The sequence below is a fragment of the Schistocerca piceifrons genome, chromosome 4 (genome assembly GCF_021461385.2).
Source record: "Schistocerca piceifrons isolate TAMUIC-IGC-003096 chromosome 4, iqSchPice1.1, whole genome shotgun sequence".
NCBI classification, from domain to species: domain Eukaryota; kingdom Metazoa; phylum Arthropoda; class Insecta; order Orthoptera; family Acrididae; genus Schistocerca; species Schistocerca piceifrons.
The window spans coordinates 558945787-558968022 of NC_060141.1; the positions used below are offsets into that span (position 1 = coordinate 558945787).

The 22236-nt window shown below is 38.0% G+C and overlaps 1 protein-coding gene and 1 long non-coding RNA gene across 4 annotated transcripts in view; one reads left to right on the top strand and one right to left on the bottom strand.

Moving 5' to 3' along the window:
- The window catches only part of LOC124796389 (protein GDAP2 homolog), a 969166-nt gene that overhangs the window by 134669 nt on the left and 812261 nt on the right, over positions 1-22236 (bottom strand). For all 3 annotated transcript variants that reach the window (XM_047260559.1, XM_047260558.1, XM_047260560.1), the window contains one exon: positions 15022-15190. In XM_047260559.1, coding sequence (XP_047116515.1) covers positions 15022-15190 — 169 coding nt within the window. The remainder of the gene's footprint in view (positions 1-15021; positions 15191-22236) is intronic.
- Positions 11539-20789, top strand: LOC124796391. Its single transcript, XR_007016758.1, has 3 exons — positions 11539-12311; positions 12793-12908; positions 20590-20789. It is a non-coding gene; the product is annotated as an uncharacterized LOC124796391 (long non-coding RNA).

Sequence of the window (22236 nt, forward strand, 5' to 3'; positions counted from 1 at the left end):
GAAGACTCTGCAGGAGAGACGCGCAGTAGCTCGGTACGGGCTTTTGTTGAAGTTTCGAAAACATATCTTCACCGAGGAGTCAAGCAGTATATTGCTCCCTCCGACATATATCTCGCGAAGAGACCATGAGGATAAAATCAGAGAGATTAGAGCCCACACAGAGGCATACCGACAATCCCTCTTTCCACGAACAATACGAGACTGGAATAGAAGGGAGAACCGACAAAGGTATTCAAGGTACCCTCCGCCACACACCGTAAGGTGGCTTGCGGAGTATGGATGTAGATGTAGATGAATTTCCGATTTTCTACTCCAGATATTAGCATCATATTCACAGTTTATTTGATCTCAAAATAAAAACTGCTATGGCTCTGTAAAAAAAACTGCTACGTTAGAAAATCCTTCTGTCCTGAGAGAATTTAATAATTATTTACGTAGTCTCAAAATCAGGAGTGCGGCTGTAATAGAAACATAAAATGACCTTTCCGTTATATTAGATACAAAAACCGTGATTGCTTCTTGTACCAGATGAAGCTAGTAAACTGTGGCGCCATATGCTACGCCTGGTAATGCCGATATGTGTTCACGATAACAAGAAGAAAATATATTGCTCACGGAAATCTTGTACCGTCGCACAGACTTAAATTATGATTATTTTCACATGTCAGTTTATTCTTTGTAGTAATTAGTACTTTATTACGGATTACTAGTTTTAATGTTGTGTTTAAAGATACTTGACAAAATATTTCGTTATGTATTTGTAACTGTCTTGCTTGCATAGGGGAGGAAGTACTACAATACGTGTTTGTTACATTACATAGCAGAAGCATATTCTTCGATTATAAGACGGGCGTGACGGAGTTCAGAAAGAACTTATTGCCGCGGCAGAAAATTACAAAGCTACAGGAACGGATTTACAAGCTCCGATATGAGTGACGTGTCAGAGTGCAAGTAATAGTAGGATTGCCATATCTAGCTGGGATGTTGGCGGGACACACTGAGATGGGAATGCAGAAATAAAGTAAAAAAGTATATAGTATAATTACTTTTTTTAGAAAACAGTTACATGGAACTTGTTGCGGCAAAAGTAGTTGGTACAATATATTTTTCGGAAGATTTCACCTTTTGCAGCAAGTCTTTTTTCCCTTTTATCTATTTATAAAACTCCGTGCAAGTCAGCTTGTAGTTAAACTGGCGCTGTAAGGTCTAACCCACAGTCCCTGGCAGCAGTCGAGTTCTCTCATCAGTCCACTGGGCCGACATCAGCGAAAATACTGTTTCCACAGTGGCGTTGTGTGCGGGAATAGAAAACAAATACTCGCATAATTTTAGCAGTTGGCATTCACGTTCGGGATTTTCCATCTCCTTAAGCAAGCAAATCCACCTTTCTTCCACAGAGCATTTACACTTCCATTCTTCCGACTCACGCTTAGTTTCTAAAAAGCCCTTCAGGTACATATATTCCTGAAAACAATTGTGGCTTGAAATCTTTACATCATTTTCAGTCAGGTATATAATAGTGTTTTTCAATCATCACCCAATCTGGGGTTTCAAATAGCGTCATCTAATCATATAATTGATATTTATTAAAAGAAATAGCCCGTTTTCCTAAGCAATCACATGCTATGGAATAGAAAGCCATTGCCTCTTCCTCAAACTTTAAAATCAAATTAATTACTACTGGGTTGGAGTCTCGTTCTTTAATACATTCAGATTCATCTTGATTTGTATGCAAATAACATTGGCAGTTTTCTTTCCATTTCCTACACAGTTTTAATCTGCCAGGAAGTTTCATATCAGCGCACACTCCGCTGCAGAGTGAAATTCTCATTCTGGAAACATCCCCCAGGCTGTGGCTAAGCCATGTCTCCGCTTTATCCTTTCTTTCAGGAGTGCTAGTTCTGCAAGGTTCGCAGAAGAGCTTCTGTTAAGTTTGGAAGGTAGGAGACGAGATACTGGCAGAAGTAAAGCTGTGAGTACCGGGCGTGAGTCGTGCTTCGGTAGCTCAGATGGTAGAGCACTTGCCCGCGAAAGGCAAAGGTTTCCGATTTCGAGTCTCGGTCCGGCACACAGTTTTAATCTGCCAGGAAGTTTCGACAGCCATTTTATTTTTGGGTGAGACAGAAAAGTCTGATGATTAAATTAAATGTATAGGCAGAACTCTTTCAGCTTCTCTGATCTTACTATGAACATTGAAAAATAATTAAATATTGTCATTTCTATTATTTCAGTGTCGACAGTTAGACTCCTACAGCGCTTGATATATGATTGAGGAGAATATGGTCTCGGCGTCCAGTTCCTTCTACATTTTTTCCTAATTCTTCTTCAGTTTGGCGTAACATTCCGGTGCCCGCGTCGATGAAACCCCCCCGAAGTTGGTATTGATAATGTCTCCACAAAAAGCGATTCATTTCTCTAACGGAATTTGCAGTCGTCTTTGCTTTCATGCTTTGTTATTCAGCGAACCAAACGCCAACAGCTTCTGTTGGATTACGTCAGTTTCAGTAAAGTACTGAACAACTAAAGGAAACATCTTTTCAGCTTAGTGCTTCGATGGATCGGTGCCTATGCTGTAAAATGAAACTTCCAGCAATTGTTTTACGCTCTCGGACACGGGGTGTGGTGCGGGAATGTTTTTAAGAATCGCTGTAGCTTCGGTTCTGGCTGTAGACTGCTTTACGGCAACTTTGGAGTCGCGGTACATTGCGGTATTCCGTTTTACAGTACAATCAGTTCTGCTGCAGCAATGAGCAATTCTTCCTCAATATCTTCTTTAATATGAATGAAGAAATAGGCTTTGATGTCGATGCTACCGCGAATCTGTATGATTCTTTGTAGACATGTGATGCCACACATCTGCGTTACCTCTTGAGAATGAAACAGCTACAAGTATCACACAATGCTTCCCGATCCGAACGTTCTTTCTTGACTAAAGACCATTCTTGCGTAATCATCCGAAAAGTGACACTTTCTCTTTCCACCCTTAGCCATTTTCGTAAGTTATGATAAGTTTAATAGACGGTAAACAGTCGACAATAACACTTCAGTCATCGAAGTACACGTCACTATACACTATACCGCAGTAAACATTTCAAACATTGCTAACGTGCACTCGTTCAGATTACGTTTAGAAGGAATCGCTGCTCAAATCGAAACTGCCCGATTCTTACGCGTGGCCCTGCTTAAATAGTTCAGCCCCGTATAACTGGTAATCTGGCATTTTCTCGAATGATGGTGCTTCGTCGATACAGGATACGCTACATCCAAGGACATCTGTGAGACGACCCTGTCAACGTAAACTTATTGACATAAATAAAACTGAGGCTGCATTTACATGTTGCCAGATGGTGTTATTTCAGTACTTGAGCGAAGCTCGTAACAGTATTTTGCAAGATCGGGACAAAACTGGGTCTTGTCGGGATACCGGGACAAGAAGGTCCACAACGATGACGTCCCGATATATCGGACTGGATGGCAACCCTATGTAATACGCATATGTAAATAACAACTGTGCTTTCTCCTGTCGCTTTGGAGTGACAAGATTTTGAGAGCATGCTTTCTTGAGTCTGTCTAGCTTCACATTGAGACTGTTATCACGCGTTCCACTCCACGGGTAACACTGACTGACTGAACGTAATTAACAGCGATGTAAAGAAAGTACTAGAAAGGTAGCTACACCACTCGGCTTTCTGCAAGGCCGGTTATCGAACGTCTTCATCTGTAGCCTACTGACTTCCTTTTCCGAGAGAGGGGAAGGAACTTTGGTTTGGGTGAGAGCCTTTGAAGACGAGGTCACTAATGCATACAAGAGCACTGTATTCGAACTGCATGCAGCCCATAGAATATAGGAAATGAAAGGAATGGTCATCATCAGTATTTAGGCCGACTTGGGGGGGGGGGGGGGGCAGTAGTATAATATTCACAGTCCTCTGATTTCGTATCAAAAACTGAAGTGTTTCGTGGAATGTGCGTATACGATTCTTGGTGATGATTCAACCGCCAGACAAGTACATAACGGCTTAGTGCACATATTGGGGCTATTCGAAATGGCTAAGTTGTATGCCAGCCCACCCTTTACCTCTCTTTATCTTATCGTCACCATCAGCTCAAACACTACACTACACTTTACACATACCCGTCACAGTCACTCCGCACTGAACAGTTATACTTCAAGACACAACGCGAGCGCTTTTACAGTACAAAGTGCCAACACGCATATGGAAAGAAAACTACTCTGACTAAGCACCGAAAGCGCACCTCAGGCCCTCGTATTACATACTTACACTACTTTACGTGTTACTCGGAGATGTTTCGTTACGTTAGCCGTTGACTGCTGCACCTATAAACCCCCACGACAGCTGACTTCGTACCTAGCTCCAGAAATACGCAGTCACGAGTCTCTTAGGAGATTGTGTTAGCTGCAGAAGTCTCTTTCAGGGGTCGAAAGCATTAGTGTTGTCGCTGTCAAGGAGCTCCATGTTGCAAAGCGATATGAAATGGAATGGGAGTTGGTAGAAAGGAAGGCGAATGCTCGACTTCGTTTTATTGGAAGAATTTTGTGAAAGTGTAGCTCATCAGTAAATGAGACGGTGTATAGAACGCTAATGCGGCCCAATCTTGAGTACTCTTCGAGTGGTTGGGATCCCCATCAATTCGGATTAAAGGAATACATCGAAGCAATTCAGAGGCGGGCTGCTAGATTTGTTACCAGTAGGTTCGATCAGCATTTAAGTATTATGGAGATGCTTCATGAACTCAAATGGGAATCCCTGAAGAGAAGACGATGCTATTTACTCAAGGCACTATTGCGTAAATTTAGAGGACCGGCATTTGAGGCCGGCTGCAGAACGATCCTGCTGCTGCTAACTTACATTTCGCGCATGGACCATGAAGATACGCTGCGACAAATTAGGGCTCGTATAGAGGCTTTTAGACAGTCGTTTTTCCTTCGCTCTATCAGCGAGTGGAACAGGGGAGGAAATGATTAGTAGTGGTATGAGGTGTCCTTCGCCATGCACATTACATGTTCTGCGGAGTATGTATGTAGATGTAGAGAGAACAGGCTTGTAACTTTCCTGGCCAAAAATGAATACGTTTGCATTCAGCAGCACGAGATTTCAGAAAAAAAGTTTTTGTCAGCCATGAAACTAGAACATACTCTTCGCTTCATAAGCGACAGACTTGAGCAGTTTGCTTTCAGTACCTGAGCGTAACTCTTCCACATTAGGCATTTACTGGTTTATAGAGAAGCTTTGGTTCACTAGGCGGCATTGTTGCTGTGAAGTACACTGCTGATCATTTGGGACGCATACAAAAGGAGCATCGTACTGGGAATCGAATCTAGACTACTGCTATAAAATGCCGGGATAGAACACAGATCGCCGGCCTGGGTGGCCGAGCGGTTCTAGGCCCTACAGTCTAGTACCGCGCGACCGCTACGGTCGCAGGTTCGAATCCTGCCTCGGGCATGGAGGTGTGTGATGTCCTTAGGTTAGTTAGGTTTAAGTAGTTCTAAGTTCTAGTGAACTGATGACCTCAGATGATAAGTCCCATAGTGCCCAGAGCCATAGAACACTGATCTCCCCTTTGCGTTCAAGAAATCGGATTCAAAGCATATGACAATGTATTACATAAAATTCAGTGGAGAGCCCCCCGGATGTCATCAGTTCTGAGACCTCCAAACGTAGATTATATGACACTTAGAACAATGCTATAAAGATAACGGATGTTCACTTGCGAATCAAGTAGTCACAATCAGTATTGGCGGATCCATTCATAGCTGACAGCTTTGCGACAAACTTATCAGTACACTGACGTTGGCTACTGGTTAACTCTGTTTATAGGTCTGGATTTTCAATAGCAGTCATCAAGCTGTACATCTATTTCACACTATCGATTCAACACTGGCTGTGTCTCCACATCAAAAAGATTCTTGAGCCATACTGGATGAGGCGCAAATACCAGTTAGCCTACTGGAGCCATAATAAAGACATTCTGTAGTAGCCTTATGTACTGGGGCAAGTAATGCAACGCCTATAATAACCTTTTTAGTACGTACTCTACCTCACAGTTTAATAAAGCAAATTTTATTCCTTGTCAACAATCAAATGCGTTCACTCTTCAGATTTCTCTTTAGAGTGAGATCGTAAGACTGTTGTTATCCACCCACGTTAGTCACAACAATACAGGAACCGCTTGCGTATTGAGGACGAGGGCTTCAGCATTACATCCCACGTTTGCTGCTGAAGAACTAGCTCAGCGGCAGGCATCTTCCACTGCAACTTCGATGCTTTGAAACATCGTTAAATGACGATTCCAGGCATGGATTCCATTTAACAATTTGAATCTGAAGATACATTCTCCGGCTTCTAGAAGTTTGTCGGCATATATCTACGCTCCCTTCAGTAAGCATAGACACAGTTCTCAGATGCCATCTAGGACACGACAGGGAAAAATTCAAAGTCAAAACACACGCCTATTCCTGGTCCTATCAATGTTTTAAGGCGCTAGACCAAGCAACCAGCGACGATTAGCTTTGTGGACCACCCATTTATAATTGACCTTGTCTCTTTACCCACTACCAAGAGGCAACAAATCCTCGTCAGATAATAATCAACAATTGCTAAGTAAGTGCTCAATGGACTGAGGCTCGCAATTTGCGTACATAATTATGAAAAATTATGTCTTCCTTCGAAATACTGATTATTTCAAGCAGTTTCACTTACATACATTCGCTTAAATTCCTCAGTCAGTGAAGAAAAATCCAGGAAGATGATGCAAAAGTTATATTTGCCTACAAAAACGCTCGACCGAGTTATCATAAGAAACTACGTTTGTCTCAAAAATAGGTAGCTTCTATTTTTTTTTCAAAAGAAAGCATATTTCAACGCCAAAATAAAGCACTCCCCTACAGGTGCATGATGTCATCCAAATCATGTTGGAAACACGTGAATGGAAAAAACGTGAAGAACGAAACGCGAAGAACATATGACGACATCCCGACACTAATAAGAATAGATGTAAAGCGTCAGGTTTTTTTTTTTTTTTTTTTTTTTTTTTTCAGGCGGCATAATCACACGAAAATTTTCCTCTTTACCGTTTGAAGCTCAAATGGATTTTTGTTCTTGCTGCAGTTGCGGCTTAGAGATAGGGAGGCACTGTTGCTGTCACGATGATTTTGTTTTATTAATTCAATCAGAACAGCGATAAAGTAAGCAATAAATATCAAAGTTACTCTCCGTTGTACTCGGGTATTCCACATCGATAACAGCAAGGATTGTTAACAGGATTTCATCCATTAAAAGACGCTGAGGCTCCTTCATTCCACTGCAACATCTCCCTTGTTTTCGTAAAGAGGAGCCAGCGAAGGTGATCTGCCGCGGTCACGGGAGCTTGCTTCAGCGTCAAGGAGGAAACACGGCAGATAACCTCGCAATTGTGAATACTGATAACGTTCCTACTACGCGCCGTCCACGGGAACTAACTCTGCGACCTTCTCTCCTCGCTAACGAAAGTGGCAGGGAATGTTACGGCACGCCACAGCGGCGGTTTCGCTTTAAGTGACTCGTACACTCAAGACAAAGAAAAAACGACGCACCACTAAAGACTTATCCGAATAGGACGGAAAACAGCGATGTGCATGTACAGACAAACAAATGATTACAATTTCTTGGATGATTTATTCAAAAGAAAGAGCTTCACGAATTGGTCAAGTCCAACATTGGTCCAGGTCTGGCCCTTATTCAAACATTTATTGGCTTCTTATTGACTGATGGAGTTAGTGGCGCATTGCTTTGTCAAAATCCCGAGATTCTTGGAGTGAACTGTCCATAATGCTCCAAACATTCTCAATTTGGAAGAGATCTGGCCACCTTGCTGGCCAAGGTACAGTTTGGCCAAGACGACAACCAGCAGAAATTCTCGGCATGTGCGGACAGACATTATCCTTCTCAAATGTGAGCCCAGGATGGCTTGTCATGAAGGGTAACGTAACGGGCCGTAGTATATGATCGGCGTACAAGTGTGCTGTAAGGGTGCTGCAGATGACGACTAAAGGTGTCCCACTATGGAAAGAAACAGCTCCCCAGACCATCACACTTGGTGGGCACTTAACAGTCCGGTTGATATCCCACTGCTGTCCAGTGTGTCTCCAGAACCGTCTTTGCTGGTCATCAGAGCTCAATTCAAAGCAGGACACATAACTGAAGACAGTTTTACTCCAGTCAATCAAATTCCAGGCTGAAGGCTTCATGACAAGCCATCCTGGTCTTACATCCAGCAAGATAATGCCTGCTCAAAATTCAGTACACAGAGCTGCCACCCTTGGCATCAACAATGGCTCAAACACTGCTGGGCATTGAGTCGAACTGAGCACGGATGACAAGGATGACAGATACAGATACATTCCACACTGCTCTGACTCTATGCCAGAGCACGTCAATCATAGTGACTGGCGAGTGATGGCCTGCCAGGTATTCGTCGTCATGTGACCAGATGTTTTTAATTGGTGGGAAACCTAGAGCACTTGCAGCTCAAGGCAACAGTCGAACTCTCTCTGTATTGAGGTAGGTGAGGAAAACACAGGCAGCATAGTGTGTTGGATTTCCTTGTTGAAAGGTAATGTTCTGGAGACCTTAAAACAAGACACAGTAAGTGGCCTTAATGGGTCCATAATGTAACAGCTGTTTAGATTACTGGCTACATGGATGAAGCACCCAGTGACACCTCATACCATCACTAAGTTCTGATAAATGCAGTCTGCCAATGTTCATTGTCTTCAGAACCTACACACACACACACACACACACACACACACACAGGCACATTCGTTATGAAGATTTATGCAGAACTATAATGCTTCTGGAAATAAGACATAGTGGTACTCCTGTGTACAGTGCTGTTATCAGGCACACCAGTGTCAGTGTGGCCCTTTTTGCTGTTGCATGAAGAGAAGCCACAACAGTGGCAGCATGCTACCAGCCTGCGATGCTCCAGAGTCAGTCCATGTGGGCACTTTCCATCTGTGCAAACAATGTGTGAGTCACAACGGGCCATTGAGATCCCACATGATGCTGAGTATGGCTCTCCTGAACCTGTCAATTCCATATTCTCCTAACAATCATGGGATTCCAACTATCGCAGGCAGCAACATCAGCTAATGACAAACAGTAATATCAATAGGTTGTATTCTTGCTGCTGTCCAGTTCTGACACGTGCTGGTAGACATTTCTCCTGCTTAAATGAAGCATAACACAATATTCTCATAAACAACCAACATTCAAAGGTGATTTATGAGTGACAAGTCCATTGCATAACCTTTGCTTATATGCAGAATGTAGACAGCATTACTCAAATCTACTTTGAGTTGTGGTGTCAAAATGCTTGTCATTTGGATATCCAAACACGTAGCACATTTCATGCCAGTTTGACATTTGCTAAAGCTTTCATAGGGTTGCAGTTTAATGGCCAGCAGTGTATATTGAACTGTGGATGCTGGCATCCTTTTGAACTGTGTGGCATAAATCTATAATTAACGAAGCAGTTGTTTTTGTAGTCAGTAATCCACTAGCTGGAAAGCTAACCTAATGGACTTTTTCCAGCATTAGAAGAAAACTTAAGAAATTAGATCTTCCAGTTGCCACATGTGTGATGCAAGAGATTATTTCCTCCTTTGATGACAACAAAGACAACCCTCAAATACCAGAAGTCAGTGGTATGCCATTTGTTGTGGTATGTCACAAATGTGGAACCATTAACTTGGCACTAAGAAATATACCTTCTATATGCCTCACTGACTATCTGTGAATAAAATGCTTTTGTGTGATGGAACACTGTGACCGAAATGCTTGTTAGCTACAAGAACAATCTCTCACACATGACAGAAGAATCATATAAAACTTACTAATTGCTTATAATGTAATGCACTCTTTGATTTCTCAATTAAATGTATGTTTGTGCTTTCATCTTATCTTCTGAAACAAGTTGAAAATAATAATGAATACAGTTCATTTTCTGAAAAGATTCTGGCGATCTGCACCATAATTACCACACAAGAGAACAATGGTATGCCATTTATAAAATTCCTCAAATTCAGAATGCAGCCTTAAGAGCCTTTATTCAGTATATTTGCAGAAAATCTCCTTAAGACAGTGAACCGATCTGATATGTCACATGGCAGTGTGCCTGTATCCTTGTGTTATCCAGTTCTGTATGCAGTCAGTGTTTGAAAACTAACAAACCATTTGCCCTCCCTGATACAATAATTCTAAGACTGAAATGTGAGTGATTTGTTTTATCTGACAGTGAAACACGTAATCTATTAACACGTAATCTATTTTTTATCACAAAACTAATGGCACAAAATTCAGACTAGGAATTAGACAAAATGTGCTCATCCTACGAATTTCAAATTTTGAATTGTAATTTTTTTAAGGTTGTCTAAAAAATAAATTTGCAAAATTTGTGTCTGCAATTTTCACACTCTCAACAAATTCAGAAACCTCCTACTAGTCATATAAAAAAGGCTTGAATTTGTATTCAAGTGTTAAAAAAAAACAGTAACTTATATCAGTTGTGGATTATGGATGTTAAGTGGGAGAAGACGTACTTCTCTAACTCCCAATGATCATATTAAAAATGAGTTTGAACTCAGCTGAGAAACTAACTTTCTTTGGCACAAGTCAGTAACAAAGTCATCAAACCAGTTTGCAACTGGTTACAGGCTTAATGTATAGAATCACCAAGAGAAAGTAAAATAAATATAGCAAACCTAAAAATACAGTCACTTATGGGCATATTGCAGAATGCAGAACCTCTGCTTATGCAAATTGTAACCATGAAGAATGTCTTTTATGCAGAACTTATTATTTCACTGGTTACTGGATGCAACTATTCAAGTCACTGGGTAATTTCAGTTAAGACATTTTTCTTAAGTATAAAACATAATGAGAGGCCCAATCTCACCTTTCAGCAACTTTTTGTATATTCTTTTAGTAAATGGTCAAGGAAAGTTAACTGATATACATTTAGTTTCAATACTCTATGGACAAAGCACTGTTGTCCATGTTATCTTTTAAGTTAGAAGAAAAAATATAATAAATAAAAGACCAAGTATTGTGTTCTGATATAATTAGTATAATATTTCTTTAGTGCAATTCACTTGTCACTGTCAAAGAAAACTAGTTATTGCTTGGCTGCAATGAAGAATTTGCCTTCCCATCTCTTTTAAACAGTTGTTTGTGTAATTCAGTTATTGTAGTACATATTAAAATGCAATGAAGAATTTGCCTTCCCATCTCTTTTAAACAGTTGTTTGTGTCATTCAGTTATTGTAGTACATATTAAAATCAGAGGAAGATATTTGTTTAAAACAAAAACTTTCAGTCAGGTAACTGTCAAAGACATAAAGAGTCACATGTCTTTTATTTGCATAATTTCTTCTACTGATCTGAAGTGCAGGTTTTATGTAAGGAAAAATGCAGTGGAGTGTAATACATGACAATCTGTCAGTACTCACCGTTCATCTGAACTGAACACCATTGCTGCCTGTTGCAATAGAGGGGCCTGCCACTGCTGTGTGGAGCAGAGCTGTTACTCCTACCACGGCTCAGCTGGTACTGAGCCACACTCAAGGGCACTGCCATAAATAAGAGGAGGGGGAAGCCTGCTCTGGCTTGCCTCAGTTTGTGTGTGAACTGGTGAGCAATGAACACACTAATGTTTGTGCTTGGTTCTGTGACAACACTATAAACTGATTATGTAATTCTTGTCATTTCTAACCCTATTTCTGCTTCAAATGTGGTATATAGTGTTGAGATTTTCAATAGAAAACTGGTACTGCATAATTTAATATGAAATTTTCTGCAGAAACAGAGGATGATAATGGAGTAATGGCAAGAAATAAAAAGGAAATTATGTGACATGATTTTATGTATAATAAATAAAATATTAATCTATTTGTTCATATTGTTTTTCAGCATAATATTTCAGTGTGTCTTATAATTTGCAGTGAAAGTGCTTATATAATCACTAATGTGTGTGATTTACAATTTAATAGTGCTGTGAGTCTGGAATGTGAAGGTTACCTTGGAATATAAACAAACCAGTAAACAATAACAAAAGACTGACACTATACTTACAGGCATGTATTAATGCTTTCATGTGCATTGGTCTGAATTGCAAGATTATGAAATGTAATTGAGTAAATCATTTACAGAGAAAGGCACAAAGGTGTTTGTTATTGATTCTTCCTTGCCTGGTGGACTGGTAACTGATCAATACTGGTTGCTTATTACCTTCACACTTGTACCCAGGTGAAACAAATGAATGTTATTTCACTGACTTCTATAAATCTGAGACAGCATTTACTGGCACTGAGAAAAACTTTTTATTATGTGTTGTAATGTGTGCTAGCATTTCAACTTTTTTGTTTCCTTTCTTGTTATTTTTAAGTAGCTTAATGAGGACTGTGTGCATTGCTTTGAATTAAGGTGGATTACATTAAGCTATACAAGGATATCAAGAATTGGAAATTTACACACACTTTTGTAATGAAAAAGAAGAAAACTTCTAGTTTTAATAATTTAGTTTAATTTTAATTTACATGTGATCAAACAAAAAGATCAGAAAACAGTAATTATGTAATCAATCAAAACCATAATTTTAATTTTTCCTGGATAAGTTTCTGGGATACTACAGTAACTGCTGGCTGTTAATCATTATAATCTCATTAAAATTGAACTTTACTAAATCAGTGCCAGCAACAGAAGTGACAAATGTTTTTTGTCTATGCAGATACCACTAACAACAGAACTAAATGCACCTGCTACATTTCATTTCTCACTAACTGATAAACAACATGTTTCTTAGTCAGATGGATGTTCACAGCACACAATGGAGCAAATTCACAGGTACTTATCTAGCCACTTGAGATATGACACGTTGTAAACGTGTCACAATGGCAGTATGAAGCACCATGATAGCAGCTGCAGAAAAACATATATGAAAGTGATGATACACTGACTTCTTTGAGTGTTCCTTTACACATTTTGGTGCAGATGTTAATTAAGTACACATATTTTTCATTATTGATTCTTTTGGTTTGTTTATATATATTTACTGTGCTCATTGATGGGTCTCAATGCGAGTCTTGCATAACTATTTAGTGGCAAATTGTTTCTGGCAGGACCATCTTCAAAGAAGTTATCCTGAGAAATTGCAACATATGTGAGCTGCTGTTCTTTAAAGTGGGACATGAGTCAATAGTGAAAATTCTAGTGTTGTTGCACAAAGGCCCAATAGTCATACTAAATTTTTAGCATTGCATGACTAGACAAATACATTAAATAAAGATGAAAGAAAACTATCACTACAATACTGATGTCTGTAGTGGTATGAAATTCCCAAATAATAAGAGTTCCAAGCAAATGTATGTAAAGGACAGAAATATTGCAGTTATGGTGGGCTGTGTGTGTAACATATTTTAAAGTAACTTTTCATATTGCTTAAAGAGAACATATAGAGTGCACTGGTTCACATTTTAAGCCCCTACAGATTCTCTGAGGAGTGCACTATTTAAGAATGAAAGTACAGATCTCTAAACAAGTAATCTCTATTCCCTGCATAATTCAGCTTTTGATTCATTAAGCTGTTATCATGCAACAGCTTGTCACCCGATGATGACTTTCTAAGCCAAAATGCAGGCCACAAAATAAATAAATATAAGAGGTACACTTACTGAGTTGTGTTCTAATTAACAAAGGCAATTTTTATTTGCAAGAATGGCAGAATAATCCATTCACAATGGTATAATGAAAGCGAGGTAAAAGTTCTCAATACACAATAGCACCCATTTTACAAACTTTATTGAAGCTGTGGTCATAGTCAACAGAATAGTTTTAAAGTATGAGCTCTCTAAAGTGGTTTACCCGTATCACTCATATTTAATTTAGTTTTTAAAAGAATACAAACTTCAGATTTGTGTTTCTAAAACTGAAATGTTTGAAGTTGTGAGAATAAGATATGAATATGAGAATATGTAATTAACTTCCAATAAAAGAGATACAAAATGTGGACCACCACATAAAACAAATGGAAAATTGCTCAGCTTTCGGACCAAGTCCTTCTTCAAGATAAGCAAACACAAAAATGTGTGTGTGTGTGTGTGTGTGTGTGTGTGTGTGTGTGTGTGTGTGTGTGCGCCTATCCCATGCCTATCTATTTGGTGAGAAGTAATCCATTCTGATATACAAGTTATGTTCAGTTTAATACATTTGCTGCTCGTCCATTTCTACTAGTGCCTGGACGTAGGAATAACATACAAATGACAAGGAAATGACAGTATGCATTGACTGGAAAGTACATAAATGCTGTTTTGTGTATATAAATATATACACATCTGGCTTTGTTTTCACGTCCATTCCCCAATATCATTTTTCATATATCTAGATTGAAATGCCAAATGCAGGAAGAAACAAGGACTCTGTTAAATTAAGCTTCACATCTTTTCTTAAACTGCTGTGCAAAATATGGGCAATAAGCACTACAGCTATAGCTTTCTGTACTTTTCACTTGTCTTTGAGACTCTGTATTAGCCACATAAATACTATCATTCTCCTCTTTTCTTTCCAGTGCACACAATACTGTTTGATTAAAGTGTTAGATGGTACTTAGGTGTTATGATGATGGTTAGTGCTTCATGCAGATGACCAGTGTAAGTTAATATAACACCCTATGGAGTTAGCAGGCCTGATCTGTTTTAAGTGATTAAAGTTAAAATTATTTTATAAACAGAAGTGAACTCAGTGCCATGGCAGATGAAGTTATTACTTCAATAAAGTTTTACTTGGCTGCAAATGTTCAAGTTCTGTAGATGAAGGATATGGGAAGTAAGAACATACAGAAGTAGAATGTGCATACTGAAATGAGAAAGACCACTGTAGCTCTTATTGTGCACCAAGAAACGAAAAAGGCAAAGGAAATGCTGAGAAAAAGATTAAGAATAAGGATGCTATGAAGTCATACCTCTCTTTGTTCTGCATTTCTTTAACCATGAGGTCACCTAGAGGATCAGACTGTGGTCGCTCGCCCAGGAGCCGCTGCTGGTCAAGGTCTCCCTGCATTTGGCTAAAGGCGTGCTCCCCCACACTTATGGTGGTATCCATGTGGGAACTTAGGTCTATCGAATCATCAGCTGCAACATAAAAGTATATTAGAGCAATCTAAATTTTAATGTGAGTTTCATATAATAATGAAAACGCTGTTGACATCTACATCTACCATTTGTACTGTGTTAATGACCATTCATATTTAAGATCTAAAGACCACTAGGCTGAACCGTAACAGGGGGAATTTTGTGATAACTAATCTGCAAAACAACACATCAAAGCATTTGTCAAATGCCGAATTTAAGGTTTATTATTCAATTCTATTCAATTTTGCTATGCTATTTATGATTTAATTAGTTTATGAGATTAAAAATGAAAAAAGTTTTCATTTGGCACTTACAAATTTAAACCCCTCTTTCTTTTTATGTTGATTAGTTTGTATTTTACAGTGTTCCATAATTATAGATTATATGGAAAATATAAAAAAGATATTAGAGTAATAGCTCTAATTTGCTTTTACATGATGATTCATCTACAATGACAGGTACAACCACCATAATGTTGGTAGAGATGTGGCAGATTTATGGAGTTTTTGACAATGAGTGGTAGTGTACTTCATACGATGAAAAATTATTATTGTGAAAATAAGTCATATTCTTAAAAAATGCATTTATTTATTTATTTGAATTTTAAATTTCTTGCTAAAACAATCACAATGGCTGTGTGAACTGGCTATGACATTATAAGTCAACACACTATTAGTCAGACATTGGGGATATTAACATATTATGTATATTTCTTGTAATATCTCACCGATGAATATAGTCATTTCAAAAAAGATTTTCCCCATTACAGGAGCTCAAGAGTCTGTGCCTGGTAAAAGGAACTAAAAATTTTTACAGGTCTTGATTTGAATGAAGCTTGGCATGGCAGAAATCGGTTCCTACAAAATCTAACTCACTTCAAATGGCCAAAATTCCATTAAATTATTTTAAACGGCTTTGCAGTTTTACCAGTTTTAGTACCATACATTTGATTTGGCACTGTTGGGAATATGACACAAGGTTTGAGAGAGAAATCCTCACTTGAATCATATCAGCCATCCATTGAAAAAGTCAAAAAAGAGCATGCAAAATAATTACATCTACATCACAGTTTCAAAAGAAAAACATTTTTGATTTAAAATTTTTGCATTGAAGGTCTCTTCGTGTTGCATATGTCTAGGCTTGTGGCCTAGAAACCCTCCATCTAAATATGGCCTCCAATAATGAGATTATATATTTTGTGTGTTTGTGTTACATGTCATCATATTGAAAAGTATTCTAAACTTGTTAAGCACTAATCTGAATTCAGTGATTCAGGTAATTTTAATGAAAATAAGAAAGAGCATCAAATTTTAAAAATAGGGTTAGGTCTCAAGGAAATGAAGGAGAACTCCCAACATTAAAATTGACAAATTACAGTACGATAAACATCCTATTGGAAACACTTTGAAAAAGGTGACTGCTAAACACATGAATGCGCCTGCACCCCTGTGCCCACACATGTGTGCTCTCTCTCTCTCTCTCTCTCTCACTCACTCACGCACTCACTCACTCTGTTCAATCCTTATATAATGGCAAATGATTATCCATAGAGTAGATATGTTAATTCATGATTCAGTGTTTTGTATAGAATAATTAGGGCTAATGAATGGGACCACCTCTATTATAGCAACTGAAATGTTAATGTATTCTGATGAAAGTATAAATACAGTAATATTAATTGGTAAAAATAATCATGTTGTTGATGTAGTTACATATTGCTTTATTGGGAATCAATCCATAATATATTTAATATCTCACTGCATATTAACAAGAAAATATTAATTATTTCATATGTAATTACTTTGAAAATAATAATAATAATAATAATAATAAAATATAAGTTATGTCTACAGAAAAAGGAAAACACAGTTTCTGACATCCCAGTAACATCTGTTGATGTACATAACAGCTTAGAGAAGTAAATGTAATAATGAAGTAAAGTTTTCAAAAAATTAGAACATATGATTTCTGACATCCCAGTATAATTTGCAGATGTTGCCTTCTTTCTGTGCTTCTGCATCCAAACCTAAGCATATCAGTACATAATCCAAATTCACAACACTAGTTTGGCGAATAGGACATTCATTTGTTTAGGTACTGGACTAGGCAATCACGTCCCATTGTTAATCTAAAGTTGGCCATTGCTTCCCTCATCAGTTTGTTTCTGAACAGCTCACAACATTCTTGTATATTCACCCAAATTTTCCCTTTTCATTTACTTGTTAAGTCTATTATATGGTATTTCATAACTGTCACGTGAGTAAGTTTCTTAAGTGTGTCAGATAGAATAAGTTTTGTTGTTAGCCTTTAATACGTGTTCCTTTTTTAGCCTGTAATACATGCTCCTTTTTTGGCCACCTTTAATATGTATTCCTTTTTTAGCCTGTAATACATGCTCTTTTTTTGGTCAATAGATCAACAGTCTCACTACTGTTGGTTACTACAAGCAAAGCTATTCACTGAAACGTTATTCCTTTATTTTTGCCCCTGACGTACGTTGTAATATTTTGGTTATGATTTGTTGAGATATCTTGAATTGCTGCTACAGGATCAACCAATATTACAGCTTTTGTAAATAAGTTAATTCTATGTAGGGTGTTCAGGAGGAATGGTCACTATTCAGTCGTCAGTATCCTGTATAGACATCATTATTGATGACAGTGGGATGGTTGCAAATTACCAACTTGAAATTGCTAATATCTTCAATGAAAATTTTTATTCAGTATGGGAAGCTGTCAGTGACAAACATAATAACCTGCAGTATAATTTTAAAGACAATCCATCTGAGCAAAGCACGTAGCTAGCCCCCACAAACTGCAAATAAACAATTATCATCATTAGTTCTCTAAAATCTTCGAGTTCCACAGGACATAATGGCCTCAGTGTAGGTAAAATGTCTCTTTACCTCTGTCTGTTGGAGTAAATAATATAATAGAATCAGTCATTTTCCTAGGCAGACTAAAAATAGCCAAGGTAATACCAATCTTTAAAAATGGTGGCAAACACAAAACTGAAAACTACAGACCAAACTCAGTATTTCCTGTCTTCTCCAACATAGTTGAAAAAGTCATGTATAGCAGAATTATAAACTTTCTAAACATACACAACCCAATGTCTGAAAATCAAAACAGATTCTTAAAATGGAAATCAACTAGCAAAGCAGCTGCTCAGTTAATTGAAGAGATAATAACTGGCATCAAGAACAAGTAACATGTTGCAAGTATACACCTCTACCGCTTTTGACTGTGTGAACACTACTATCCTATTACATAAGCTATGGAACATTGGTAAGAGAGGCATTGCTCATGAACTAATAAAGTCTTACATGAATAACAACAACAGTCTGTACTACTTAAAACTGAAAATGGTGTTCAAAAATCCAAAATCACTAATATAAAATATGGAGTGACCAAGGGCTCAGGAATATGGTCCTCTTCTGTCTCTGATTTATGTAAATGACATAAAACATTGCACTCAAAGTTCCAAAGAAGTTCTCTATGTGGATGATACATCCATTGTACCTAAAAAGGAATCATTTAATGTATGGCAGACCCACTGTAATAATGTGACAAATGAAACTGTTCAATACATTAATGAAAGCCAATTAAATGCAAGCAATAGTAAAACATGTCTCATGGAGTTCAACAACAGTAGTTTTAATGAAGAAGTTAAACTATACGTAGGCAAGGAATTAGTATATAAAAGAAAAAGTTTAGTGTAAAATTCCTCAGTTTCAAAGCAATCTAAAATGGGACACACATGTTGACACTCTAGCATGTAATCTGTCTAAGAATGTATTTGCTGTTAATATGATTAGCAAGTTCTGCAGAGACACTGTTGTCCTAAAGACTCCATATCATGCTCTATTTTCCTCTAACCTGCATTATGGAATAGAAATTTGGGACACAACAACCAAAGCAAAACTAGATAAGATAGTGACACTTCAAAAAAGGGCTATAAGAATCATCTGCGGAGCAAAATGTAAGGAATCGTGCAGAGGCTTGTTTCCAAAAACTGGTGTGCTAACTGTAGTAAACATGTACATTCTAAAAGCCATATGGTTTGTTAAAAGACTGCAGCCCAACATTTCTTCTGATTTGCATCAGTACAATACCAGAAATAAAGAAAAATGGTACATCAGCACCCACAGAACAGCACTCTATGAAAAGGGTCTGTAATATGCAGGTTTAAAGTTAGCCAATGCAATATGCAGTAAAGTTATGACCCTACATAAAATGCAGCTTAAATTTCAGCTAAAGAAATTTCTGTTACAAAATCTCTTTTACATATTAGAAGAATATCATCCACAATGCAGAATAAGAAGTGCATTTAAAAAATATGTAAACAGTGTTAAGTGAACCATTTTATTTCTAATTTAATCATTTTGTTAATCAATGACATATTCAGAATAATATATTATTGTGTTATGTATCAAGAATTGTAATCTGTTTTTATACATATGCCAAGAATCATTATTATTATTATTACTGTTATTGTATGACAGGAATGATCATTTGAAGGGGAAAACTTCATATGGATGTATGCCCTCTTCTGAATGGTTTGCAAGATAGAACACATTTGATGTACACTATTATTTATTTTCTGTATTATTTAGTAGACTGCCAGGTTTACACATGTGCAACAGTTAGTAAACATTACAGTCTGAATAAAATATTTTTGGGTTCCACCCCAGATACGTGACATCAGTAGCCACCACATAACCAAAATACACAGTACATAAAGAAAGATATTCACCAGTATCAGCAGTGAACCGCCTGCATGAGAACCACAGCAAGTCAGTTGAAACATCAGCAATTTAGTTGTTTTAGCAGTTTATTATGACAGGGCCCAATAGCCAAAAATATGTTACTCAAAATAACACTGGGCATGGAAGCCTATGAACTTATTGCAACATTCATTTTATGAAGTATCAATTAGAAAATACAAATTTTTATCAGATTCACCTCTAAGCAGTTGTGCAGTTTAGAAGAAATGTTCAAACATCCCACCATAAACTTCATTGCATTTGTGCACCCTTGGGAGAGCATGTTGTGTTGCTTGTCTGACTGCCTCTGCATATTCCCTCACACATCTGACAAAATGTGATGGGTGTTCAACAAAGGAATTTTCCAAAAAATTCAAGCTATTCTGTCCCATCATTTGGCCATTACCAATCATGCCACACCAATGATGATTATAGTGTGTGTTGTTGATTCCATTCTGTGTAAATGTGCCTTCATCAGTGAACAGTATTTATGGGAGCAAATGGTGACTGTCATTTAATTAGTGTAAAAATTAAAGTTGTGTGGGATTATCACCAATATAAAAATTGTTGACATACTGTATTTGCAATGGGTAAAATTTTCCATATGTAGTATTCAGTTTATGTGTGTTCACAGGACACTGATACATCCAGAAATTTGCCATGTGCTGGTAGTAGGACTATGCTGAGTCATTTCAACACTTGTGTTGTTGTGCCTGCACAGAATGTTGAACTATGTGTTCAGAAGAAAAATGGGAACTTTGAAGCATACCTGTTTCATTTAATGTGCGGCTCTTTCTAGGGGGTCCACGGCCACGTTTCACCAAATTGTGTAAAATAATGAGTAAAATTATTGAATAAAAATGTGAAAATCAAATTCATCACTTCTTTTTTCATATTAAAAACATGTGTACTTTTACTTCAGGTCGTATTCCCAAGCAGCCTTTGCGGTTCCTAAGTGAGAACACATACACATTTTAGTGCGAGGGAATGTGGCTTCTCTGATCGACTGTTTCGCAACAATACAGGGGTCGTTTGTGCAACGGCTCACAGTGCTAGATGCGCTGAAACCTTTTACGCATGCGCGAAGCGTGCTTTGTCGACCAATCACAGTGCTCGCTGGCACGTATGCAGCCGCAGGCATCATTAAATGTTAAACTTGCTTTGACAGTGCACTACCTATTTCATAAGTCGATTTTTGACCCGTTTATTACTTCTAACATGGATCGGTTGCTGAAGTCAGGACATTGAAGAAGAGTGCAGTTTCTCTATCACATTCACAACAAGGGAAGTTTCCAGTTGAAATGAATGAGGATGGAGGATGACCAAAGGAAGAACAATCACAAGAAGCTCCACAGCTGGATTTATTATGTGAAAACACTGCAAGTACTCCATTGGTTGCAATATCCTGTGGAAGTAGAATAACCAAGAAGCGTAATAACAACGAAAGCTATTTTTAGAAATGGGCTTTATGGAGACAAAGGAGGGTAAAGCTCAGTGTGTAATTTGTGCGAACAGTTCAATGGTTCCAGTTAAACTGGGCCATCATTTGGAGGTACTCACCCGGATTTCCAGGCTAAAGACATCTTTTGAGATTTTCTCAAAAGAAAGAGTGCTGAACCAGCTGCTTATCAGCATTGCATGAAAACTCATGCAAAAACAATTAATGAAAATTGATTAAAAGCTACTTTCTTGGCTAGTTATGGAATGGCAAAAACAGGCAAAGCTCATACCATTGCAGAAAATCTCATAAAGCTGCGTGTTAATGATATTGTTTCTTGCATGCTAGACGAAAAGGCAGTAAAACTTGTATCTTTGGTGCCAGTATCAAACAATACTGTCAAGAGATGCATTGTTAATATGTCAAATGATATGAAAGACACTTATTTCTCACATACAACACAATTCATTTGCTCTGCAGATAGATGAATCCACTGATGTTGCAGGATTAGCGATTTTATTGGCTTTTATAGATGCGCAGTCTAAGTCGCCATGTCGTCGTGGATTGGGAGGCCGCTCCCGCCAGAGGTTCGAGTCCTCCCTCGGGCATGTGTGTGTGTTGTCCTTAGCGGAAGTTAAACTTAGGTTAATAGTGTGTAAGACTAAGGTCTGATGACTTCAGCAGTTAAGTCCCATAGACTTTAAATACATTTGAACATTTTTCTTCGGATTTCACGAAAAACCACACACATACACACACACACACACACACACACACACACACACACACACACACACAACTTACGAAATATGCACAACAGTAGCCAAACAGTGGAAGTGAACA